The sequence below is a fragment of the Mangifera indica genome, chromosome 3 (assembly GCF_011075055.1).
Source record: "Mangifera indica cultivar Alphonso chromosome 3, CATAS_Mindica_2.1, whole genome shotgun sequence".
NCBI classification, from domain to species: domain Eukaryota; kingdom Viridiplantae; phylum Streptophyta; class Magnoliopsida; order Sapindales; family Anacardiaceae; genus Mangifera; species Mangifera indica.
This window is the reverse complement of record NC_058139.1, coordinates 11,984,202-12,012,124: the sequence shown is the minus strand read 5'-3', so window position 1 is coordinate 12,012,124 and position 27,923 is coordinate 11,984,202. Positions and strand designations below refer to the sequence as shown.

Sequence of the window (27,923 nt, the reverse complement as noted above, 5' to 3'; positions counted from 1 at the left end):
GATCATGTGTTTCCTTTTAAATGTCAAAAAGTATTTAAAGTATATATTAAAAATTAAATTATTATTTGTCAATATTTATAGGTTACTTGTCTAAAAGATTAGGAATTTTTATTACTTAAATTTCTAAATATCCAAAAACTAAAAATATTAATTAAGCCTCTAGTCTTTTAACACCTAGTAAATAAAATAATTCCATATTAATAATATTTCTTGTTTAACAATTAAATATTTTGAGTTTTATTTCTAGTATCAGTTATAGAAATCACCTTAATTTTTTATTAATTACATTTCTTAAAAACTTCAAATTTTAGAGTTTTAACAGATATAAGAAAAGGCAACAAAGAGAAGACTAGAGTCCATGAAATGAATTAATAAAGCGTCAGAAGGTACATTTAAGTACACTGGCAATGAAAGAAAAGTAATTTTTTCTTGCCTAGTGAGACGGACGGCTGAAACTGCAACAGACATCAAATACAAAATTGTTGCAGCCACTGCACACAAGGTCTGAAGAGCCCAAAATTTCCCCTTCTGGCAAAATATAGGATCAAGGCTCCTGATTCATTAATGAACAGTCACAGTTTTCATAAAGAGATCTGGTGGGCCAAAATTCCGATGCTTGCCATCAACAATGCTGGCTAGAGTGAAACCTTGATTACATAACTGGTTGATGAGAAGAGTTTCAATTTGGCAAGCTACGCTCTTCCCAGGAACTTTGAAATAAAGGAAAGAGGCAGTCTGCATTCCTTCTTTTGATCGATGAGTTCGAATTCGCCCGGCAAGATCATCAGTCTGAAAACCCCAAAGGAAGAAAACAAGATATAAATATATTCAAGTTCAATAACAATAAACCTTTCAATATACTGATAAAAAGTGAGATTAAGTCTTTTTATTCCATTGTATAATAGTAAAACACATAATCACAAGATAAGTCTGAGAAGAACCTGTCCAACATAAAGTTTATTGTCAGGTCTCAGCATCACATAGACGCATGAAGCACCTATAACTGATGGAGGCGGCTGCTCCCTAGCAGCAATGGCAAAACACTGTACCTCTGCAATTTCAGAGGTGTTTTTCAGCTTTGTTAGCTTAACGAACTTCCTCTGACACATTACAGTTACAATTCTTTCAATTTCCTTCTGTAAAACTTCCATTGACATCACTGATTCAATCTTATGATGGACAGATTCCACACTAATGTTACTAAAATGGAGATCAGCTTCATCAGAACAACCAATCCTTGTTCCTGAACAAAATTTTCTTCCCTTTGTGTCAATTCTTTCTGAAGAATTCTTTTTTGCATAGGCCAACTGATAAAGGACTTCAGCTCTTAGAATTATTGTCTCAGGAACTCCTTCCTTTTTAGCTGTTTCAAATGCAAGGCTTTCTCTACATATCCCATCTATTAACTTCCAAGTTGGTTTGGTTTGTCCATCAACATATTCTGTTCCCATTGCTTTGAAGGTGGTGTTCTTGGTATTAAGCGGCAAATCAAAGATTCCGTGCAAGTGAGTGGATACGATTCCTAGACAACCAATGTTATCAAGAGCCTCAATTATACCACCAGCAATACAGGTTCCTTTTGCCGTTTCTGTTCCTCGACAAATTTCATCAATAAGCACAAGACTTCTAGAAGTTGCTCCAGTAATAATAGACCGAATCTCTGACATTTCTACCTGAGCCATCAAAACTGGTTAAGATGATAAGGCAATAACATCTGTAAAGAAGTTGCGGATTAAGCAACAAGCATATTAATACAAGAATTCTTTATGATTTTGCAAACTATTTTGCAATTTAGAAAATGTACATATTTTGCCAGAAAAAACTTTAACTAAACCCAAAATCCCATCCCAACCTAAATGAATAAAAGAAACAAGTTCTCCAGAACTCTCTAAACATCAAGAATCAAGGTAACAGTGTAGGCAATTAAGACAGATATCTGGAGGCAACATAACTTAAATTATTTCGGTCTATAATAAAAATAAGAAAATACATAATGAAACTCTAGATACATGGAAGAACACATATAACCACATGATCTTAAGGTTAAAAATAATCCGCAAGCCACAGAACCTCTTTTCAAACAATAACAGTAAGATATGATTAAAAAAAAAATATGGTGATTCACACTCCTGCTGTTATCAACAGAGTCACCACTACCAGTCTCATCAATTACATTCACCATTTCTGTGGTTTTCACCAACTATGCAAAGATTTTCTCTATCATGGAATGAGATTTACATATGAAAAACTAAAATATAGAATAATGGCCCACCATTACCTGAAATGAACTTTTCCCATCAGCAGGGCTATCATAAGATTTCATGTGGAGCATAATCGCATCTAAGTATGGAATCAAGGCTGACTCTGCAGGCACCATAAATCCACATATTCCCAGTAATGCAGCAGCACAAATGGATCGCAGCAAGCTAGATTTACCACCTCCATTTGGCCCAGTCAGAAGAAACAATGACTGCATGTCGACAGTATTATGAATAGTACTGCCTTCAGCTACATCAAACCAATATGGTGATAAACCAATTATCTTCAAGCCATTTGCTCCATCAGATGATTTTATACTCTGCATTCAAAACATCAAAATTAAGACACCAAGAATGTTTTTTCATAGACATTCAGCTGAAAAAATGCATCATTAGATAAAAATACCCAGACATTACATATCCAAGCATAGAAGAGAAAGAAAATACACATTCATGGATAATTCAACAAAATTAGTTTGTTCACTGCTCGGTAAACAACTCAATGAATACAAACTTTTATTAATTCCCCATCAATACAAAGAGAAGTGCACTGTTAGAAAAAAATATCCAGACATTACATAGCCAGGAATAGAAGAGAGAGAAAATACACATTCATGGATAATTCAACAAAATTAATTTGTTCATTTCCCTAAAAACGACTCAATGAATACAAACTTTTTTTTAGTGTCCCATCAATATAAAGAGAAACGAAAAAGTTTAATACCTCAGAATTGTTGAACCTGACAAGAGTAGGAAAAACCCATTTCCTTCTTCTACCTTCACTGCAAAATATCAACAAATCAGGTGTTAGAAAATAGTTCTCAAGAAAAGCAAAGAAAATTCGTGATTGACATGGTGGTACTTCCAATATTTCCAACCATTCTGCAGGAATGCACTAAAAAGACACATAAAAGTGCTGATTAAATAACAGTATCCTTGAAAATTGCATTACTATTGATATAGAAGCTTACACCAGCTTGATAAAAGAAACCACCATGCTGCATCAGATATTTTCTCCACAAGTTACAAAATGTTAAAGAATTTTCAGCATGTGTTTGTAAACTCAGCTATTACGCTGTTAATCTACTATTTCCATCATATATAGTTTTACACAATATCAATGTAAGTGGAACAGTTAAGACATCTTACAATGTATTAAAAAATGTGTACCAACCTCACATGAGCGAATAATGCCTTTGCAATAACAAGAAGCATTGAAGCAAATACAAGGATATTAATTTTAATTTGCAACTCTGAAGAAAGTCCTCGCAACAATTCCAAGACCTTTGCTTTTGCCTTGGCACCTGCCTCATGGTACCTGCAACAAAAAATATAGTAATTTATCAACATATAAAAAGTAACTGTTCCAAGGGGGAGAATCACAAAACAAACTTCTCTGGCATCCAAAAAAAAAAAAAAACCTCATTAAGGCATCTTCAACCTTCATTGTGCTAAACCATTCTTCTCCAACCTTTCTACCTTTAGAATCTATAGCAGGCTTAAGCTGTTTAATTTGTTCTTCCCCAGGGGTACCAGCCCATACTGCTGGTCTAAATCGCTTTCCCTTAAACCATACAGCTTCATGCTCTCTAGCATATAAAATTTCTCCCTTTGGACCACCAAGTGGGGCTGTAGTAGCTTTTATTCTAGATACAATTGGGAGAAAATCTTCAGTAACCTAATGCCCAAAGAAATAAGAGAATACATTCAGTATTTGCATAAGAGAACACTGTAGAGCACATAATCTATATTGAATGAGATCATACTTTCTTTTTTTTTTTTTTCATAAAAATGTTATTTAGACCATTGTGTCGATGCCACTGTAGATGATTGACATCAAGCCTCCATTAATGATTTTGGAAGTGATACAAATTAGATAAAATGTCAACCACTAAGAGTGTTCATCTATGGTTCACAACTTCCATCACAATTTATCTAAAAATGTTCTGTCAATGGCTGTTAGCATCATCTAAATTCGTAAGAGAACTGTCTTTTAGACTTATAAAATTTAAATCTAAATGATGCAAGGAAGAATACAATACATTTGGAAGACTTGGAAATGGATCAAGATTGGGAAAGCAAAATTCTTTTTGCCACACCACTGAAGCGGTGATATGCAGACTCTTCTAGAAAACCAACTTGTAAAATAACATATTTTATCATGGGAAAGAACACATAATTATATGATAATATAGCATCACATCTGTTCCTACCCATCTCAACGCTTGTGGACTACATTGTTGTGTTGATGCAGCACACACTTACCTATACAATGAAGTTTAATGCTTATTTATAATAAAATTCGGACTTCATAAAGGATGAACAGTTATTGCTTATTCATCAAATTTGTTTTCAAAGTTTGGTTCTGGCAGTATCTCAGTTTGTAGTTGAGATTTCCCTTGTCACTTAAAAATAATGTAAAACATCTTAATCCTTCAAGTTGTCACAATGAAACTTTCTTTTTTCTTTTTTTTGGTAAAACAGTGTTGATGTAGCACGGAAGTATCAGTAAGAAGAATAAAACTGAAGATATCTATTCATAGCTTAAAAAAAAAAAACAGTATAGTTCCCAGACTTACTGCTAACGACAAGGCCTCAGCAGCTTTTTCAACTTCTGCAATTTCATATTCTATATGGATCCTCTTCACACGACCTTTCCACACACACTCCATATCCTCAAAAAAATCACTTGGAATGCCATTATAGGAACTTATTTTTTGATCACTTTCACCATCAAGAGAGATCATTTCGCTAATTCTGATTGAAGCACATTTGCATTCCTTAACCTGAAGATAAAAAGGACAGCTAAAATTACATGCATTGCAATGCAAGATGTAAAAATTCAGTATATATAATAGAGAAACATATTGATTGCACAATTTCATAGCTTTGTCTTAGTAGAATCGTCATCAAAGTAAATAGTTTTTAAATTAATTTTGTTGCAACAATCTAGAAATCTACAGTAAATTCCAAAACACTAGATCAAAAGAACAAGAGAAGTAAGCACTCAAAAAATCATTTTATCTCAAAGGGCAAAAACAATTAAGAGCTACCAATATGCCGTGGACTTCACAGTTAAACATGATAAGGAATAACAAGATGCACATGCCACGCAACTTTATTGCTTAAAAAAAAAATCTGAAGTGTAACTAATTAAAAAAGACCTGAGTACAAGACAGAAAACCTGACTCAACAATAATTTGCGTCTTAAAAATTCAATTTTAACCAGATAAAGATGAAAATTAGCAGCAACTGAAGCTAAGCAAAATTTAGATATCCAGTTAAGATACAAAATAAACATATCTATAGTTATATGCTGAAAATGTTTCTAGCACCCTCAATTATATAGAAGACAGTTCAATCCAACTCCTAGTTGGGCCTCAAACTTTCTAGAGCTGATCAACTTATAATTCGAGAATCCATCTGAATTCAGTCAAGTCTCTAAATATATGTACTTAGGGGTGGATTCAGGTCGGGCCGAGCCCGAATACCCCTTGGGTCGAGTTCGGCTCAAATAGAAAATGGTTCGACTCAAGTTCGTTGAGTCAAAATTAAGTTCGGCTTGGATGAAAAATGGCTTAGCTCGGTTTAGTTCGAGTTTGGTTCGATTTTGTAGCTCAAATCAATGATTCGAATTCGTAGCTCGGTTCGACTCAAATTAATGGTTCAAATTCACAGTTTGAATGTATGATTCGGATTCGTGGTTTGAATTCATGGTTCATTAACAAAACGACATTGTTTTATTTAAATAATATTCAAAATTTCTGATTTGAGCCACGAATTCAAACTACTGATTCGAGCAGAATCGAGCCACGAATTTAAACAACTAATTCAAGGTCCGAATTCGAGCCAAACACCCCTTGGCCCAAGTCAAATCTTTTGGCTCGAATTTGGTTCGAATTTGAATCAAACGAATTTGAGTCAAGCTGAATTGACTTTCAAGACCGAGCTGGCTCGGATCATATCTAGGCCTATATGTACTTACGTCATATTTCACCATTATACTGAAAGACAAACATGACAAAACATTAGTACTTACAAAAGTCTCAAAATCAATTTTCAACCCTGTCGAAATCCAGGTTGGATCCATTAACAATTTCAGGATTTCATTAAGCTCACAGTTTCCATACATGTGCAAGATTTCATCAAGCACATTTTTTATTCTACAAAACTCAATATGATTGGCCTCCCTCAATTCAAGTAGCTTCACAAGCTGTACAGCACAAAAATAACAGGAATCAGATACAAAAGCATGAGTGAACGAAAAAGAAATAACAACCATAATGTACATATGAAGAGGTTATACCGTAACATGCAAAGTTAGAGCAAGGCATGCAACTCTAATAAGGAACTAAGACATAAAAACTTTAGCATTTCTAGATGGTATAAAGACAACTTCTTATTTAGCACATTAAAAGTCATGCATGTAACTCTGATGGTTGCCAAGAGCCAATATTTAATACACCGTTGTTTGTCATGTAGCAATTGTTTAGAAATTCACTATATACAATGACAAAGGTTCTTTAACCTAAGGAGAGCTTCTTCAATTATGGAGGATCAGGAATGTAATTTTGGAAACCGTGACTCTAAGATAACCAGAAGGAAAGCAGCAATATGCTTTATATAGCATGCTTAAATAAAAATACATTTATGCATTCTTGAGTCTACAGACAACTAAAAAACCTTCTTTTTAAAATAAGCAACTCTTGAATTTACCATCTACTACAAATTGTCATACAATCTATGATCCAAAAATAATTAAGCATGCATTATAAGGTAAAACCAGAATCAAATAGGAAAGGAATTAAGAAAAATACCGAAAGAATGTTGTCTATGCAAAGTTATTCTTGCATCATAGCTACTCACTGTAATTAAACCTAACCTTGGCAGATGAAACGCAAGTAAACTCGGGAATTGAACATGTCACATTGCTCATAAGTTTGCTTATTGCTGTACAAAGACCACGGTTTAGGACAAAATTTAGTAACAATATAAGAGGAAAAGAAATTTCTATGTTTTTGTTTAAATCACTATAATCAAATGATGTTCGCTTATCACAATCACCTTGAATTGTGGATGCAATTTCATAAGCAGGAGGATTGAGGAGAAGATCTCTGACATATCTGAGAAACCAAAATTTTACAAAGTGAGGAGCGAAGTACTATTGTACTGTTTTAATTTAAATTTTAAATCTGTTGTATCATGCTTTCAAACTATTCAGGTTTCATAGATAGCAAGATCAAAATCAAGTAAATGTATCATGTCATTTATTCAACTCAGAATCTCTTAACCTCAACACAAGCCAAAAGTAGACCAAGAAAAGAAATTCAAGAATTCAATTGACCCTTGCTTACTAGAAAAAAACACACTTTAAAGGACCACTGATATCCCAGAATCATGATGCAAGGATATTACTGAAATCCCAATTAAGCTGCCATAAAATCTTTTATATAGTCAGTTTGTTCATAGGTGCATTTGACTTTCACCATTTTTCTATCTAATAATCAATAAAATTAGCTATGATAGAGACAACAGTCAATAGTTCATAATTTGAATCATGAAATATTATCAAGTCATCTAAAACAGAAAAGGAAACCAATAATAAGTTCTCTTCAGACTTACCCAAACAAAAAAAAGTTCTCTTCAGGTATATACATTAATAATAAATTGTTGGATATCTGTTAGGTCTCGGGTTTACATTCCACGTAAAAAGAAGGCCCAAATAAACAACAAAGAGGGAGCTAAGGAAATGAGTACAATTGATAATGTGGAACTCAAGCAGGGAGCAAGTTTACAGGAATCAGTGCAGCCAATCACAGTGAAGGAGCAGGACACCTTTGTGAGAGTGTTGGTAGCTGGGAGCAACAAAAGGGAGAAAAGACAGACTGAAGGGACAGAGAAAAAGTAAGAAAGAAAGATAGCGCAGGTTAGGAGGGAGAAAGGGCCTCTCGAAGTGCCTAGGAGTCTTTTGTAGGTTATTTTGTTATATAACAGTGTATCTGAAATTCTTCTGAAAAACAATTACTGTGCAACTGTAATCTTTTGAAGCCTCTATATTCAATGATTCAGTGATCAAAATGTATACACATGTAACTTTTGGAATTATGATAATGGAATGAAGCCTTTGTTGATGTGTGCTTGTATTCACTTATGTATCTGACTTGGAATGTTGAAATGAGTTGAGGTGAATGGAATAATCAAGCCTGTCACAGAATATCCCATATAAGAGCAGGTTCTTATTGCAGGGAAATAGTGTGCGTTGATCTGGAATTTCATCACACATATTGGGATTCACCAGCTTTCAAGGGGAGCTGCTGCTGGAACTTACTCAGGTACCTATCAATATCATGATCTGAATAATCCAAAATTGGGAATGATCAAGTGATTTTATGAGAATTTGTGAAAAGAATTGAGAATTTGTAAAAAAGAAAAAACAAAGATTGCATGGAAAGGATCAGTTATTGTGTGGGGAGAATCAGTGATTTTAGGAAAAGAATCACTTTTAAATTAATTGCAATTATTTTTTCTCTGTGTAATTATTTGATTTCCTTCCTAAGGACCATATGTGTGTATAAATTCAGCCCCACTGAGAGGGTGTAAAACAAGTAATACAAGTGAGAATTATTCCTTCTCAAATTACATGGTATCAAAGCAAAAATTCTGGGAAAATTAAGTTTACTCCGTCACCGTGGTATTAAGCACCTTGCCATAATAGTCACTGAAAATTTCCCTCAGACTGCACATAACACCAGCGTGTCCATAACCTCATCAAAAATAGTCAATCATCGTTGAGTCTTGTTGGAATCTATTCTAAATCTACCAAAAACTGTAGATTTCTTTTGGTTGGTATCAGAAATCCTCAAAACTTGTTGGGATCTACTCAAAAGTTGCCAAAAATTGCATATTTTCCTTCATCGTTGCCAGAATCCTTCAAAAGTTGTCGAAAACTCCACTAGAAACCTCTAACTCCGCCAACTTACCAAATTTTTCACTTCAGCAGATATATATCCAACTCTGCCTCTTCAATGGCATCTCCAATCTCAAATACACAATCATCAGCGACTAAACACACTCTGCAAGCCAGCCACTCAAAGTTGAGTCAAGAAAATGTGATACTTGTGACTTCACAAAGACATCACACAGGCACATATTTCACACATGCATTGGTGCTACAAAAGTCAATGGTTATGTTGGCTTAATGCCAAGGATGTGAAGGATGCGATACTCCAATAAGATGGACCCATCTCCAGAGACAAAGCGTTGGGTTGTCACATCAGTTTCTGCAATAGTTTTGATCGCCTATTGACCATTGCAAACTCCAAAGAGCTCTTCATAGTCTCTTGAATCGAGCATCAAGTCCAAACTCCTCTACAACTACCTACACAACGGCTTATAGTGTTGCTCTTGATTTTCACGATTTTGGGAAACAAATATTTTCATCCTTGGATCTTGGGTTCGTGAGCATAAGACCATATGACAGGTAACCCTGTCACTGTTCCACTCTTGTACTCCATGTTATAATCATCCTCATGTGAAAATCATTGATGGATCCTTCTCATTTGTGGTTGGCACTGACTCCATATGGTTATCCAATTTACTTACATTTCATACAGTGTTTTATGTTCCAAATAGCAATGGTGGAGGGTAAACTCTTTTATTTCGCAGAAAAAATTTTCAGGAATAAACAAGCATCAACTGAGAGTATGTTAATTAACTCCAGTACAACTTTAAATGTGTCCAATAATGATGTAATCATGATGCGACATTGTAGACTAAGTCAACCTAATTTTGATTATCTTAAACGTTTGTTTCCAAATTTGTTTTTCAATAAGAATTTGAATTATTTGTCTCATGGAATTTGTCAATTAGCAAAGCCTACCCATTTGTCTTATCCAATGAAACCATATAAATAATCACATCCCTTTGCTCTCATTCATAGTGATAATTAGGGTGCATCACATCTTAAAATATCTTTAGATCTCGTTGGTAAATCACATTCATTGATGATCATCTTCTAAAAGAAAATTCTAAAACTCAAAAAACCTTTCAAACTTTCTATTCCATGGTACAAAATCAATTCCAAACCATAATTCAAACACTTAGAAATGACAATGGTAGAGAATACTAACTTTGTTCTTGATAATTATTTGGCCATCCATGGGATTATTCATCTGAGTTCTTGTCCCAACACCTCGCAACAAAATGAAGCATCTTAAATGAAAAATCATCACCTTTTAGAAATTGCTCGATCTTTAATGTTCACAATGAAGGTTCTTAAATATATTTAGGGGAAGCCCTTTTAACTACATCCTACGTAATCTCAATCCTAAAGAAAACCTATCCCTTATCTTGTTCTTCTTTCTTACCTCTAAAGATCTTTAGTTGCACTGGCTTTGTTCATTCTAACACCCTATGTCAATTCGAACTAGCTCTAAGAGCTCACAAATGTGTTTTTATTGGTTACTCTCAAACTCAAAAAGGGTGGAGTGCTATTCATCTAATTTTAAAAAGGTTTATGTTTCAAAAGATGTTACATTCTTTGAATCTAAACCTTATTTTTGGCCTACTCTTCAACGGGAGAATTTAGGTAAAGATTAGAACTAATACTTTGTCTTATAACTAGAAATTGATCCTGGCCTTCTCACTCTTCCTACTCTATCTCGAAAACTTGATCCTACTCCTACCGTTCCTCTATTATTCCTAATTTTGATCCTACGATACCAATTGTGATTCAATAGAAATTGGAAATGAGGGAAGTGAAATCTCTACTTGTTAATCCAAAGCTAATTGTTTATTCTCGAAGATGATCTTCACCAAAAAATAGAAGAATCTAATTCTTTAGATTGTCAAGGGTCTAAACCAAAAATATGCTCCAACTCTAAGAATCCAAGATTGTAGCAACATGAAGATGCATCAATATCCAAACTTGGGTTAACTCAAGAGAATCTTTCAATCGCTCTTAGAAATCGACATAATTTGTTAACCCAACACAATACAAGAAAAATATAGGGTTTTAAGGTTGAGTTTTTTTGTACAAAATTTACTTCAAGTCATACCAACAAGACCGAAAACTAATTCAGATCTTGTTTAAATTAACACAAAATCAATCCGAACTAATCCAAATATTTAGAAAAATGTTATTCTAGTAGAACTGTTAGAGGCGAATTAGATAAGTGTTAAAGAATATATCAGCAGCAATTGAAATCATTATATATTACATATAGTTGTAACTCCATATAATTGTGCTTACTTTGATTATTCTTGATTTTATTTAAAAATTTATTTTATTTTTGAGTAATAAGAATGAGACTTGTTTACTAAAATTATTAGCGTGTTTTAAAGAGTCTTGATATGTAATTTTTTGAGTCATTTGTAAACAAAGCAAAGTGTTCGGCTAATAGTAGATTGGAGTAATTTGAGGAAGAAATTAATACTATGCAAGTACTATTCTTTCTTGCAACTAATTCAGAATGACCTCTTCAACAACTTGACATGACAAAAAGCATTTCTCAATGATGATCTCCATGAGGAAGTGTATATGGACTTCCTACTAGGTTTTGTAGGAAGTAAGAATAAGTATGTTGTATCAAAAAAATAACTCTATGGGCTAAAACAATCTCCTTGAACTTGGTTTGACAAGTTCACTAAAACTATAAAATACTACAGCTACATACAAGCCCAAATTGATCACACCTTGTTCCTAAAACATTCAAGAAGTGGTAAGATTGTTGTACTTATTGTTTATGTCAATGACACTATTGAGACAAGGGATGACTTGGACGAGATTAAGACCTAAACACCTATCAAGGTATGGAAGTAGTAACAAGTCGAGTTGGGATCTCTATTTCCCAAAGAAAATACATTTTGGACCTATAATAACAAACTGGAATGTTAAGGAGTAGAGCTGTTAATACTTTGATTGAACCCAATCAAAAACTAGGACATGAAGAGGATGTCATTAGTATTTACAAAGACTGATATCAATGCCTAGAAGGTAAATTAATTTATTTGTCTCATACCAAGCCAGACATTGCATTTGCAATAAATATAGTAAGTTAATTTATGCACTCTCCAAAAAAGAAACACATAGAGGTTGTCTATAAGATTCTAAGGACTTGAAAGGAATGTCAGGAAAAGGCTTATTCTTCAAAAGGAATGGGAAAAAATATATTGAAGTCTTTATGGATGCAGATTAAGCAAGGTCTATAAAAGATAGGCATTCAATCTCAAGGTATTGTTCTTATGTTTGGGTAAATTTAGTAACATGGAGAAGCAAGAAGAAACCAGTTGTAGCACTAAGTAGTGCTAAGGTAGAGTTTCGAGCAATTGCTCACAATATGTAAGGTTATAGTGAGCATTGCACATATTTTAGTGTATAGAACAAAGCATGTAGAGATCAACAAACACTTTATTAAAGAAATGATTGATAAACAAGAGTGTACAGGTGACATATCTTCCAACAAAACAAAACGTGGCGGATATCCACACAAAGAATCTTCCCAAATCAAGTTTTAAAGAATTAATAAACAAGTTGGGAATAATCAACATAATTGCACCAATTGAGGGGCAATGTTGGAAATAATTATTCGAATAATCCAAAATTGGGATCAATTGAGCTATATTAGGATAATTTGTGGGAAGAATAAGAGATTTTGTGGAAAGGATCGGTGATTGTGTGGGAAGAATGAATTTAGGAAAAAATCACTTTAAATTGATTGTAATTATTTTTTCTCTTGATGTAATTATTTGATTTCCTTAAGGATCATATGTATGTATAAATTCAGCCTTCCTGAAAGCGTGTAAAACAAGTAATACAATTGAGACTTATTTCTTTTTAAATTATAAATTCTTTCTTCTCAAATTACAAAAATAAAACTAAAAACACAAATAAAATATTGCACTCACAATCGAGGTAATCCAGTGCAGTCTGATGGAAGCAACACGTTTAACAAAGAAGGTATTCCCTCAGTTGGTACAGCACCTACATTTATCCAGCACACAAAGCAATACCACTTTATGTTACTCAATATTAGATGAACATTAAGTATAAGAAATTTTGAAGAGTTATACTAACCAATTTGCGTGGCTGTTCCTAGATATAAAGGGCGAGGCCTATTTTCATAAGGCACAGTAACATTTCTGAATGTAACTTCATTTTCAAGGCCATAAATTTCCTTCACCTGCACAGAAACATAGAATAACACTACATGATAAGTTGAATTGTGTGTGTATGTGTGTGCATGTATGGAGAGAAGAAACTACGATAGCATCATTTATTGAAAGAATACCCGCAAAAGAGTTTACAAGTTGTTTGCAAACATTAAGATTTATAAAAAGAATCACAAAAATATTTATATACCACAGGTCTGCTTTCTAAAAAATACAAGATCACAAAAAAAGGGTTATGATATGATGAAAGATATATTAGATATTTGAACCTTAAATAACAGCTCAAGGATTGGATCGCCTTCAAACCATTCAAAATGTCTAGAATTACACTCTCCCCATAGTAGGCCTCCCTCACCGTATTCTCCCCAACGACAAGTTCCTGCAATGACACCTCAATAAGAAACTTAATATGTGATTGGGCATCTAGAAAAAGTAATTAAACCGTTTCTAGCTAGGAATGACAAGGTCATTAATTGTAATTATAAGAACAACATTTTTCTTTCTCTAATTCAAGTAACATGATACCTTCTTATATAACATATGTGAAACAAAAATGCATTAGCTTTACTACAAATTTATGATACATAACTTTGAGGGGGAAGTGGAAGACATTTTTTTTTTAATTATAATGCAAAATAAAGACTTGCAAAAGAAGATAAACAAATAGTGAACATGTTGCCCACATGAAATGAAGGTATTTTAAAGATTACTAAAACATTCTTGCTTGATTTCATTCAAAAGTGAATAGGTGAATTTATACATAGTTTACAACAACAAACTAGAAAAACAAGCAATGTGAAATATTGGTTTGAATAATTTTTGTATATTTGATAATGAATAGAATACATCCTAATATACTGTTACAATATGCTATAATTTGAAGCATAATAAACTAATTTCCGATTATACAAATTCTAATCCTAATATAGTTTGATTTTTATCTTATTATAGTTGTATACAATTCAATAATAATTATATACAACTCAACACTCTCCCTCAAGCTGAAACATATAGATCATATGTACTAAGTTTGCTACAAAAAAAAAGCAATCAACATAGTGTCTGCCTAAAACCGTAAAAGATGTAAAAGTTGGGTGCAAGCACTTTCAATGAGATATCCATTCTTACGCTCAACAACCCCATTTTGTTGTGGGGTGTAAGTATAAGAGAATTGATGAACGATTCCCCGGGAAAACATGAATTTAGTAAAAGGAATAGAAAAATATTCACAAGCATTATCACTTTGCAACGCACGAATGACAGTGTTAAATTGTGTCTTAATTTTAGCACAAAATGATTCAAATATAGAATACAACTCTGAACAAGATTTAATTAAAAATAACCAAGTGCAACGAGAATAATTGTCAATAAATGTGACAAAGTATTAAAAACTCAAAATAGAAAAGATACGACAAGGACTCCACATATCTGAATGAACTAGCTTAAAAGGGGACGCAACTCGTTTACTAACATGCTTTGGAAATGAACTACGAGAATATTTTACCAGTTGACAAGGCTCACAATTTAAAGACTCTAAATTAGATAGACCTAGAACTATCTTCTAGAAATTCTATAAATTGGGATGACCCAAACGATTATGAAGGAAAGTTAGAGACTCAAAGATAGTTCATGTTATAGAAGCAAAAGATAAATTGAGACGATAGAGGCCCTGTGACTCATGTCCTACACCGATCATCCGTCCTGTGTCTCGGTCCGATATAACAACAAATTCATTATCAAAAGTGATAAAGTAATTTAAAGAGCGTGTAAGTTTACTGATAGACATCAGATTAAAAGAACAATTGAAAATATAAAAAACAAAATCTAACAACAATGAAGAAAGTGGATAAGTATGGCCCACTACTTTAACAACTATTTTGGACCCATTGGCTAAAGTAACTGATGGCAAAAAAGTAACGTAGGTAAAATGAGATAGTAAACGAGGGTTATTAGAAATATGATCAAAAACACTAGAATCAAAGACCTAAGGTCCTAAAGGAGAAGACTGAGTAAAGTATGCAATTGAATTACCCGAGTGAGCAATGAAAGCAATAGCTGAGGAAGATAGTTTTGTCTAATACTTGAGATATTTTTCATAATCAATATCAGTAAGAGTCAAGGATGGCTAATAGTGTCCTTCAAATGATTCAAAATGAATATCAAAGTGATCAACGTGAACAACATTGACAGCTTGAGTAGGTTGTCCCAACAGTTTGTAGCATTTCTCCCTAGTATGCCCTTATTGATGACATTGACTACACTTGGGTTGACTCCCCTTACCATCACAATCTCCCTACTGTCCTCTAGCAGTATTATGATACTGCGAAGTCAGAACAAAAGAGCCAACAATGGGAGATCCTGTCACAACACTAAGGGAGGAAACAAAAAGTAATCGAGTGAACATTTCATCAAGAGAAGGCATAATAGCACTAACCAGAATCTAATCTTGTATTGGAGTGAGATCAGAGCTTACAACAACAAGGGTTAGAATCATGAAGAACTTGTCTCATTGCATCAGATCTTCTGCTGCAAACTTACCAGTGAGCAATAATAAGTTAGATTTTGCCTTAAAAGAAGTCATTCTACCAAGGAATTTTAACATGCTTATACACTGATACTTTAGATTAACTAGGGTTGACACAATAGAATACAGTCTTTAAATGTCATTAGTATAAAGCAATTTTGTCTGACTCCATATCTCAATAAAGGTTCTATAAGTTTTATAAATAAGATGAAGTTAAGAGTCAATTGTTTGTCATAATAGACTACATAACAAAACATCAGTCTTAACTCAGGTAACTTTATCAATTTTTACATCTTCAACATTAATAGTCAATTGATACTCTAGGCCTTGTCTCATACACCACAATTCGACAAAAGTGGCCCATGAGGCATAATTGGCACTCTCTATCAATTTATTGATTGTGATTGCAAGAATAGATTAAAAAAGAAAAGAACCTGATTTAAAGTCAGATCCCTCAAACGACATGGTTCAATCACAAAATTACATGAATTTGAAAAATAAGAATCAACAAGGACCAAACAAGTCTGAAAGATGATCTAATTGACTTAGAGAAGACCGAAATCTAAACAATGAGGAAAATTCAACAAGAACGACTTTTTCAACGACAATGACGATAACGATGCACCCAACAATGGACAACGTTAGGGCTCTAGGGTTTTGATCATCGGCATCGCCTGAGTCCATTGGTGCCGACGGTGAGGTGTCACGCACATTGAAGACAGATCGGTAAAGGAAGCATGGAGGTGCATGCGACAACGAATGATGACATGCTTCTAGGGCTTTGCCAACGAAAGAGAGATGATCAGGGTGGTGTTGTCAGATTTTTGATCTGACACTAGGAAAAGGGTAGTCTGAGTTTCATCAAAAAAGGTCACCAAAAAAAATATTTGGGCTTCTAACTTTCTAGCTTTGATACCATGTGAATTATTGGTTTGAATAATTTGTGTATATTTGATACTAAATATAATACATCCTATTAAACTATTACAATAAGCTACAATTGAAAAGATAATAAACTAATTTCCTATTATACAGATTCTAATTCTAATATAGCTTGATTTTAATCCTATTATAATTGTGTACAATTCAATAATAACTATATGCAACTCAACAATTAGAACCAAATTAGCCTAAACTAGGGGGAAAAAAAAAAAGAAATATGTAGTGACTAAACTAGAAATTTCATCCCTAAAGTTTTAAGGATTTATTTATGGTTTTCTAAACTCCTCCTCAAGTTAGAGAATAGATGCCTATCATTTCCAACATGCTTACAAAAAATTCAAACCCAAGTTTAGGCAAAACCTCGATGAGTTTATTAGTTTCTTGAATTTTTGTTGAGACATATGATAAGTTGATAATTCCTTCTTCCTTCTTCCACTATCTCCTTAGTAAAGTGTCTATCAATTTCTACATGTTTAGTTCGATTATGTTGCACTGGATTATGTGTTATGTTGATTATAGATAAACTATCACTATAAAGCTTCATAAATCTTGTCCAAGAGATCCTTAAGTATGCCATTAAGTTTCAGTCAGAGTAGCTCACAAACTTCCTATGCTAAGCTCTAAACTCAACTTCAGCACAACTACGGATTACAACCAATCGTTTTTTACTCCTCCAAGTGACAATATTTCCCCAAACCTTTGTGCAATAATCAATAGTAAACCTTTATCTTTAACAAACCCTACCCAATCAACATCTATATTGCTCTCAATTCCTCTATTTTGGAGCCCATTTGAGAGACTTTAAGATATGATTGATTGCATCAAGGTGTCTTTGTGATGGTGCATGTATGAATTGACTCACAACATTACGACAAAGGCAATATATGGTCCAATGAGTGATAAGTTGATGAGTTTACCTATTAACCATTGAAATCTTCCCTTATCCACTAAAGAATCTTCTAAAGTACTCTTGTGTTTCCAATTCAATTTTAAAAGTGTAACAACTGGTTTGCACCCTAATTTCTCAATCTCTATCAATAAGTCAAAGCTATATTTTCTCTTAAAGATATAAATCCCCTTTTTACTCCATGCCACCTTCATACCAAAAAAGTATAAAAGGTTTTCTAAATTTTTGACTTCAAATTTTGTCTTCAAGTATTTCTTCAAATTCACAATCTCTTAAGAATCATCTCCTATTATGATAATATCATGAGCATAAATGATCAATATAGATACTTTACCATTATGTGAATGCTTGGAAAATAATGTACGGTCACATTGCCCTTGACTATACCCAAAGCCCTTCACAATAAAACTAAACCTTTTGAACTATATCCTAAGAGATTGTTTTAATCCATACAATGACTTTTCAATTTATATACCTTACCTATTTGTAATTCATTGTCAAAACTAAGTGGAATCTTCATAGAAATCTTTTCATCAAGCTCTCCATTCAAAAATGCATTTTTAATATCCATTTGTTGTAGTTCTCACTTAGGATTGACAAACAATGAAAGTAATACTCTTATTGAATTAAGTTTTGCAAAAAAAGCAAATGTCTCCTCATAATCAGTTTAGTAAACCCTTGAGCAACTAACTTGACCTTGCATCTTTCAATAATTCCATCAAACTTATACTTGACAATAAAATCCCACTTGTAGCCAACGACCTTCGTTTTTTTTTGGTAAGTCAATAATCTCTCAAGTATCATTACCCATTAATGCTTTCATTACTTCCATAAGTGTAGACATTCACTCTGAATGTCTTTAGGAGTTTCACACTATCTATCCTTGAGACAAATTTCCTGAAGTAATTAGACAATTTTGAGTATGTAACATAGTTCACAATAGGATGTTGTTCATAAGATCTTACTCCCTTTCAAATAGCAACATGAATATCAAGGTTGTTTTGCTGTTCAACAATGATCAATGAAAGTTTTCACCACAGGATCAGACTTTGGATTTGATGGTTCGCAGGGAAGAAGAGCTTCTGACCTTCTGAAGTAAACAAAAACCTCTTCTGAATTTTAGGTGCCTATCTCGTCATGAGTTTTCTTCCCCAAACAAGGTGTTGTAAATGAAAAATAATCATTATTGTCATCTAAAGTGAGAGGAATGGAAAGGAAAATGGAAGGATCTCAATGTGACGTTTCACTTGAGAAGATAGAGCACCCTTGAGATAATATAGGTCATTGCAATCCTTAAACTGCCAGTCATCATCACAAATACTAGTCTTGTAAATCACAATAAGAGTTAGAAAATGTCACTACATAATTAAGGTATTTAGACAAATAGTATATTACAATAAATTGGGAACATAGAAGATTAAGTAACACTAAATTTAATACTTTGACAACCACTTGGGTAAACATATGGCAGATGATACCATCTACCACAGAAATATTAAAATCAATTGAACCAGGTACAAAAGATATGAACATAAAGACAAAACCAGTCATGACTTGAGTCACCAGTGTCAACAATCCATACATTTGAAGATAAGGTTTGAGAATCAAAAGCAAAGTTTAAAGTACCTTTATGAGCATCTGCGAGTGAAGGAGGAACAAAAGAACCAGTGGAGGTTGTCAAGCCTAGGAACCCGTTGCCATGGTGAAAATTTTCAAGTTTATTCTTGAAGAGAATTGTTGTGGGGGCTCTTTAAAATTCGCCACAAAAGAGCTTTTTAAAATTTGCCATAAAAGGTTTTTTGAAATTTGCCAAAAATGGTTTTTTTTCAAATTTGCTAGAATTAGTGAAATAATTAAGTCAAATATTCCGACAAATCCAATAAGATCTGAGACCTCATTCTACAAATCAACAACTTCCAACGACTTCTAACAATAAATCGATAGATTCTAAAAGTAGATTGACAACTTCCAACCTTTTTCAGCAAGATTTGAATACTTCTCCAATGAGAAATGAGGTTTTTGACGACATCAAAACTTTTCTGATAGCTAGTGTAGACGTTTAACAACTATTGTGATAAAAAAGAACTCCAACGAGCATCTAAGGTCTATAATATTTTCTAGTAGAATTCCAACAATATTCTAACAGATTACATCCTTTAGTGTTAAAAAAAATTAGAGTCTCCATTACCATCAAACGAGAACTGAACGAGATTGATGAATTCTTGCTTGATTTCATTCAATAATAAATAAGTGAATTTACACATAGTAAAACAACAAACCAGAAAAGCAATCACAACCAAATCAACCTAAACTAGAAAAAAGAGAAAACAAGAATATATTGCAACAAAAGTGGTATTTTAATCCCTAAAGTTTAGGGATTTACTCCTAGTTTCCTACAATTACAAAAGAAGGCCATCACATCATTTACAATGATGATAAGTGTTACAACTGGAGATATGTCCCTTAGGCCATAAAGTCAACTACTTGAGGATAAACAACAAACAAGGTTACTGTGAAATTTCTTAGTATGCATAGTTAATCAAATTTAACATCACTCTCTCCGTATTTAATCTTTATATTTTCTAATAGATAATATTTATCACGAAAGTTTAAAAAAAAGCATAAGGGTCACGTTCCTAACACAGGATGGTACAAGAGTAATGCAAAAGGTGTCTTAACATAACCAAAAGACAAAATGTTCTTGAATGTCTACTTGCATCAATGTCATATGACAATTCATACAGAATTTTAGGATACTCACATAAAACAGACTACAGGTAATTGCAATAAGATATATCTTGTAAAACTTCATTAAGCACAGCACAACAATTTTAAGGACAAAACAGAAGAAAAAGTAAACCTGAGTTATTCTGTCTCAAGGATGTATGCAGAAATAGGTGATGGTATCTACAGGTACGTAGCTTGGTAACTAAAGCATCTTCAGTTAGACTATCCTCTGAAGAATATGTCTTCATAGTCTCCAGGACTAAAATTATGCAATACCCCCTTGCCGAACGAGATATTCCTGAAAATTCCAGATAAAATTAAAGGAGGAAGTCTTCAAAGTATCCTTAACAGAAAAGCATGCAGAATAAAAAAGTAATTTTGTGCATTCAACATCAACTACACAGACTAAAAATTTGAAGACAATGAATTAATGATATCTGCGAGTAAAAGATTTAATAATTTCAGATGAGAATAGTGAGTAATTTCAGATCATAAAATGTGCAGTAAACAGAAGAAGCAGTCCAAACAACTTCATATTACCAAGATTTTCTCATATTAAATAAATAAAAAGCAACTGATGACAAAAATATCTAACTAAACTTACACCTAATCCAGCTTCTATGCATGATTAAAATGCAGTGCAAGAATTTGTTACCATAAGCATCAACTACCACATATAAAGGACATGTGGTGATGAACAAAGAAGGGAACAAACTCAAATCATTACCATATAAATAAAAGTTAAACATAATATTTAGAGGATCACAATTAATTAAATATAGCAATATGCATTATGTTTGTACCAACAACAGGCATCGGCTCTGGAAAGTCAAGATCATGATCAATCCCCACAAGTCCAAATACATAAGGATTGCCAGGATGTGCATGCCTGAGTACTTAAAAACCCAAGTCAGAGCAAGATATGTAGGTCAAGAATTCTCAGGGAAATAATTAAAACTACATATGTGATATGTGAAAACATTTAAAATCATTAAAATGACCAAAAAAAAAAAAAGAGTCCCAAAAACTTTTAAGAACAGTTGGAAATTCATTGTGAAAACTGAAGAACAAGTTTGTTTGGATTTTTTAATTAAGCATTGACATACAAAAAGAATTACAAAGTACTTAGTCGTTAGCTAGTGATTACCCAGATATAAAACGACTTTTTCGGGAACGAGCTTGTGTTGGACCTTGAACTTCCTCCACTATGCACTAAAAAGGCCAAAAGACAAGCACTGAATGACTACTCAGAATTCATGCTTTAACATGTCTACATTAAACAGGTGGAAGGGGGAAGAATAAAACACCTGTCTATTATTAACTTAGGAAATATGTTTAGTAAGTAGATTAAAAAACACACGCATGCACATGATTAACATGAAATATTTTGAAAATATTTGAGGAATTAATAAATATGTAAAAGTATCTCACCCTACATTGAATGCATAATTTCACAAGATTTGCAGAAAATTGCAGTACATAAAAGCACCAATTAGTCTTATAACTTTGATCCTAAGGGGAAGTTTCCTTGAGAGGTCTACATTTTCAGCTTTTCATTAAGGATATTCAAGGCTTACAGTCAACGTACTTTTAAAACAACAATCACCCGGTTCAGATTCTGCTAAAGAGAGGTCCTGAGTAGGGTGGTCCACATATCCTAATATTAAGCATTCTTATATGAAATGGCATCTCTTACAACTGAAACACCAGAAACTTGATTGCCAAAATGATAAGCTTCCCACCCCTGCTACTGACAAGTAGGACTCAGCATTTAAATATTATGAATGCTATAAAGAAATAGAGACTTGATTTACAGCTTTAACTTCTGTAGATATATGTAAATTAACAAGTTCCATTGTTGCCACAATAGTAATTATTTGTTCTACCGCAAAATATATCCAAAGGCCATTTAGTGTTCTCACAAACAAAAGCTTCTATTGCTTCCTTTTTCATGTTCTGGATAGAAAGATCTATTCGCTGTTATAACTCTATATTCCAAAGCAAAGTTGATTTACTAATGTTTCCTATTAGTGAGGACAAACAACGTCAACCTTGGTCTTCAGGCTTGAAAGAGTAGGCATATCATATGTTTTTATTAGCCCCAAAAATATGTATTGGACACCAAGAGCAAGAGCTCATTGAGTCTACCTAATGGGAACTTCCTCACCAGTCCCAACAAAGAACACATGGATCAAGGGAATTTGGCTTGAGAACAACTTACTATTAGGGACAAATATAAGTAAGAAGTCAATCTCTGAAATTGAATTTATCATCTAAAGGTAGTACATAAGTATATAACAATAGCATGTGAAAAACATACTTGAATCAAGGAACATGGAATGGGAATAGAATATTACTAATAGAAAATAAACACATAAAAGTTTCAATTTCTCAATAGAGCTTATTGCCATAGTAGAATATAAATAAATAAATAAGCAAATGTCCAATCATGCAATTACAAAAACATAATATCATTACACTTACCACCGAATAGCCATTACGTGTTAAATCATCCAAAGTTTGTCGTAGATTCTGCAAGAAGATATTTGATAGACATAATCATGAGCATTCTGACTGTCAAATAGAATAAACAATATAAGTGCAATGCAGCACATAAAATATGATAATATAAATAGAAGAAACACTTATACAGCACAGCTTATGTCCAAAGAAGCTAATTTAGGTTGTCTAAGAAGATTACATTCAGAAGAGAAGGTTTTTTTAGAATTATAATCATTAATAAAACATATATATCTATCAGAGGCAAAAGTATAAACTAAAATGAGTCTTCTGTAAACATGTACAATCATAAGAGAAGAAAAGAAAAGATAACAGACAAAAAGTTGCTCCATTTTCTAAGGATCAATACAACTGCTGACAGCCCTGATCAATTAATAAGAAAGTTTCAGCACCCCTTCAGGTCGAAAACATCAAAAAATCAACTTGGCCAGTGTACAACCAATGACTCTCCCAGGTGACAAATTCTCTCTCAGAGCAACTTGCTTTCTAGTTTAGCAGCTTTGATAGAGCTTACAAGATGAAACATTTTCCCATTTCCTAACTTAGCTGCCAGAAAATCTTCAATATCATGCTTGAAAGTGCAAACTAGTTCAAGAAATGCAAACAGTGTTGAAAGCTTTTTGTCAGCTAAAAGTCTTTGCTCCTTAAATTAGGAAGGAACATTAACAATTCACAATAATTGGCAAGAAAATCATAACACAGAGAAATAAAACTTCACATGCAGAGGGAACAAACACAATACCATGACAGGGCAGCCCGCTTTTGGTATGCTCTCCGGACGCAAACCACCAAATGGATTCAAACCAGCGAACTCAACAAGAATACATGCATCTATTCCAATGGATTCATAAAAATCTCCAACCTGATACATAAGACACTAACTGCACTGATCATTGAATACAACTAAACATAAAGACCACTTAATACAAGCATCTATAAAAGATATCTTTCCAACCAAAAAGAAGTGGAAGAGCAGGCTTTATCCATTATAAATGAATTTATAATATAAAAAACCAAGGTAGCATTCAGAGATGCAACAGCAAAAACAATGTCATTGGTCTTTAAACTAGAATATACAACCGAACAGCAGAAAGACTTGTAGGAAACAAGATTAACATACTCTGCAGAGCAAAACTTCACGTGGAAACTTTGACTTGAACTGCAGCATCTCCCAATTGAGTGTTCCTTCTTTTAGACTGCAATGAATAGAATTCACTGTGATAATAGAGAAAAAACTTATCAAGTGTGTCACAGCTAAAATATTAGCTATCCTTGGGAGTATTCAAATCTTTAATGGTTTGCTACTTCTCACATTGTTCTAAAAGTAATGCTAACTTTTCAACAAAATTCGTATGACTAAACCATCCTCCATCATGGTCTATCTGGTACTAGGATAGAAGATCTTTGTGGCTTGTCTCGTTACAGTTTAATGCATACCAAGACAGTGATCAAGTAGAATATATCTCAGCTACCCAAGCTTCCATTGCAAACTCAAGATGCTTATGATCAATTGCCAATGTATTCTTGTTGCGGTTCCAATCATCAAAATTTGATGGAAGCTTGTCCCCAATTTAACTCCTATCGTGCTCAAAAAAGTAGATTAAGACTGCATTATGATTAACACTTCTAAAGTTTATATATGAAAAGTCTTTCACCTCCTAAACAAAAGCAACAAATATTTCTTACAAGTTCATGGAGGTGTATTAATTTATTTCAACGAAGAAAGAAACATGATTCAAAATTAAGGCAAAATGTCTATTTCCCACCCATACTTTAATGAAACAATATTTACCACCCATTAAGTTTGAAAAGTCCCTTTGCCCACCCATCTATTAAATTTGTTCACAAAATCTGTTAATATTTTCAAGCTGGTGAAAAGACAAAAATGTTGTTTGTCATTATTGAAGCTTAATAATGGTTTGTCCCCAATAAATTTATAAAATTTTTATCCACCCTTTGTCCAATCTTTTTCTCCTACAAGTTCTCCTATGTTTACAAAACCCAACAACCCTACCCAAAAACAAAAACTGAGGTTATTCACAACTCTAAAACCAGGTGACATCAAATCCAGGCCATAAGCTGAAGAGGAGTAATTTGGAGACAAAATTCTACGCAAAAGGTACAAGAGAACATGAAGAAATTGGTAAGCGCAAAGTCTAAAGGTGGAAACGGGGAATGATGAGACGACTGAACAAATGAGGCCACAAACTATGAGGCTGGACAGAATGATGATGATTGGCAACAGTTATAAGACCATTGATGCGAAAGCAGATGACTTTATCACCAAATTCAGGCATCAACTGAAGTTGCAGAGACTTGATTCTCTCTTGCGTTACAAAGAAATGCTCCAGTCTCCTCCAACAACATTATCATAACAATATCATGTATAAAAATCATCACCATTATCATTACAATATCATCTTTATACATGCCTATTCTTATTTATCATTTCAAGATGGTTGTATATTTTCTTCTTTCTATTCTTTTAAAGAAAAAATATTGATGATCTGTGTAAAAAGCAACAAGAAAGCTTTGTTAATTGTGTTGTTTGTAGTCACTTTTTAAGTAAGAATCACATTTTTTTACTCACTTTTCAACAAGGTTCATGTAAAGATGTGTTTTATTAATTGATAGCGTTCATCATTTAGGCTTATTATTGTATTTTGTAGATAGTCTTCACTTTTCTGAAAACAACAACGATCTCCAACAAGGCCTTCCTCCTTCTTCAAATCTGCTTCCTCCACCTTCAAGCTCTTCTCACTCCTCTAATCTCTTCACCTTCAATCCAAAGACCTGTAAAATCAAATTAAAAAAGATCTTAAGCCTGGCATCATTAAAACCTCCTCACGGGGCTCCAAAACACATATTTGTTTGAATCTTCTGTCATTGAACCTAGTCCTGTAGCTCCTGCTACATGACATCATTTGAAGTCATGAAACATCACTTAAGATCACGAAACTTCATCAACCTTCAACAAAACTCTTCCTCACGGTTCCAAGATCGACACACTTCTCCGTGGCCACCCTTTCATGGCATCCATCAATGGGGTTAAGTTTGTGGAGTGAGAGGTTATTGCTCATGGCATGGAAGAGTTTTTTTATCCTGCTTTTCAAACTCTTCATCATCCTTGGTTTGATAACAATGATGACTAAGGTTATGGCAGCAGCGACCAAGAATTAAGAGAGGAGAAGAAAGAAAAAACTAAGGGCTGGAAAAAGAAATTTCTAAAATAATTAGGTTGAAAGGTAATTTGTTTGCACTATTAGGGTGTAAGTGATATTGACCCTACTATATATTGTCCAAAGTGATAAAAATACCCTTTGTTAGACCTAACATCTAAATTTGACAGAAGGGTGGAAAAATGGATTTTTCAAACTTAAAGGGTAGAAAATTGTCATTTCATCAACATTTGGCTGGGAAATAGTCATTGAACCCAAAATTAATTCAAAAATCATAAGAGCTGACCTCCCATTTTTCAAGCTAACATCCAAGCCAAGCAAATTGGAATATTTGAGCCTTTTAACCAGATGAAGAGTAGAAGGCTTCCGACACAATTGTAGCCTCTACAATAACAGATAAAAACTAACATAAGGCCATGTTAAGTTTATTCATAGAATTTGATAGAATCATAAATGAAATGGAGAAATCAATGACTGGAATGGAAAACATAGATTTATCATTAACTTTTTGGTAAAGGAAATGAATTGTTGGTGTAATGCAAAGACCACATCAATGTGTATGCAATGATTGCCATTACATCAGATAAAGGTCATCAGCTAAAGCACAACAATGCAATCAGCAATTATAATCACATTTCACTACAGTACACCAACAAGATCTTACTGAAGCAACTACACTTCAAAATCAAATTCTTTTAACAAATGAAGCAGAACCAATTTAGTGAGATACAATAATTAGATTTTAACCTCTTGCCACCACATCAAGTGGGAAAGATCCTTATCATTGAGTGCATTATCATTTGATACTCTAACTTGCTTTGAAGCTTTCTTGATCCCTCTCGAAGCCTTCCAGTCTTTGAAACAATATATCTGACCAAACTGTCTTCTGCTGTTACAATTAAACACGGTTCAATAATTAGAAGCTAACACCAGAACAACAATTGTTCATTCTCAGATAGTTGTAGACATCAATACCAAACATGAATTTCTGCAATATCGTACTAGTCATAAGTTCCCACAACAACAATGTCATGTTCAACGCTTAAAATCACACGTCTTCTATCTTTTTCTCTCTTCAAATCCAGAAATTATCCTTTAAACATTATGAATAGACTTAAAAGTAATGACAAAAGAGAAATAAATTCATAAATTATGTATTAAAAAATTCATTACTTGTTAAAGAACACAAAATTAAAATTGTGGTACAGGCATCAACCAGAACCCAACTCAATACGCTGTCGTATTTTAGTAAGAAAATATGAAAAGAAGAAACAACAAAATATATCATAGGGAGAAAGGAGATTACAGAAGCAGTGAGGAGGGGCGAAATGGAGTGTGATTGAGAACAGGGGAACGAAGCAGAAGGGAGATGGAGCGGAACTTTGGGAATGAAACGACAGCGTTTTTGGCAGCTAGCCAATACATGGTAGAAAATAGGTGTTTTTCTTTTTCTTTTCTTGTTCGATTTTCTGGGTCTGGAAACGGAAACGAGTAATTTCAAGGTACTAGGGTTTTGGTGATGAGCTGTGTTTGGTTCATTCCTTCTGTTCCCGCCAGAAAAGAACGGAAGATAAAAAGGTTTAGGATTTTTAGCAAGGCCAAAACGGTTGCTTCCACGTCAGGTATTGTGAAATCTTCTATCTCCAATTTTTTAAAATTTAAACATTTACCTTTAAACAAAATTTTATTAAAAAACT

The 27,923-nt window shown here is 33.4% G+C and overlaps 1 protein-coding gene across 3 annotated transcripts; it reads right to left on the bottom strand.

Moving 5' to 3' along the window:
• Positions 1–350: 350 nt before the first annotated feature.
• LOC123211383 (DNA mismatch repair protein MSH1, mitochondrial) lies at positions 351–27,827 on the bottom strand. 3 transcript variants are annotated; one of them, XM_044630073.1, is made up of 22 exons: positions 27,533–27,826; positions 26,974–27,115; positions 26,513–26,610; positions 24,168–24,243; positions 23,790–23,909; positions 23,012–23,059; positions 21,675–21,739; positions 21,331–21,416; positions 20,661–20,825; positions 13,697–13,806; positions 13,333–13,438; positions 13,164–13,239; positions 7,323–7,381; positions 7,141–7,208; positions 6,298–6,471; positions 4,838–5,044; positions 3,680–3,936; positions 3,433–3,576; positions 2,983–3,040; positions 2,279–2,578; positions 942–1,673; positions 351–789 (listed from the first exon to the last, which is right to left on the bottom strand). In XM_044630073.1, the coding sequence occupies exons 1-22, from the start codon at positions 27,649–27,651 to the stop codon at positions 562–564; spliced, it is 3,438 nt and encodes a 1,145-aa protein (XP_044486008.1). In that variant the 5' UTR covers positions 27,652–27,826; the 3' UTR covers positions 351–561. The 3 variants fall into 3 exon arrangements, with proteins under 3 accessions (XP_044486008.1, XP_044486006.1, XP_044486007.1); XM_044630071.1 differs by having other exon boundaries at positions 7,141–7,381; positions 27,533–27,827; XM_044630072.1 differs by having other exon boundaries at positions 7,141–7,381; positions 26,974–27,112; positions 27,533–27,827.
• Positions 27,828–27,923: the final 96 nt, after the last annotated feature.

What these genes read in the sequence shown, in the direction of transcription:
- LOC123211383 (XM_044630071.1), bottom strand. Translation starts at nt 27,651, where the DNA reads ATGTATTGGCTAGCTGCCAAAAACGCTGTCGTTTCATTCCCAAAGTTC. An exon ending in ACTTGATGTGGTGGCAAGAG is followed by an intron (nt 26,611 to 26,973) that starts GTTAAAATCTAA and finishes CTGTTATTGTAG; the next exon opens with AGGCTACAATTGTGTCGGAA. An exon ending in CTTGCGTTTCATCTGCCAAG is followed by an intron (nt 6,472 to 7,140) that starts GTTAGGTTTAAT and finishes TGTGCTGTACAG; the next exon opens with CTTGTGAAGCTACTTGAATT.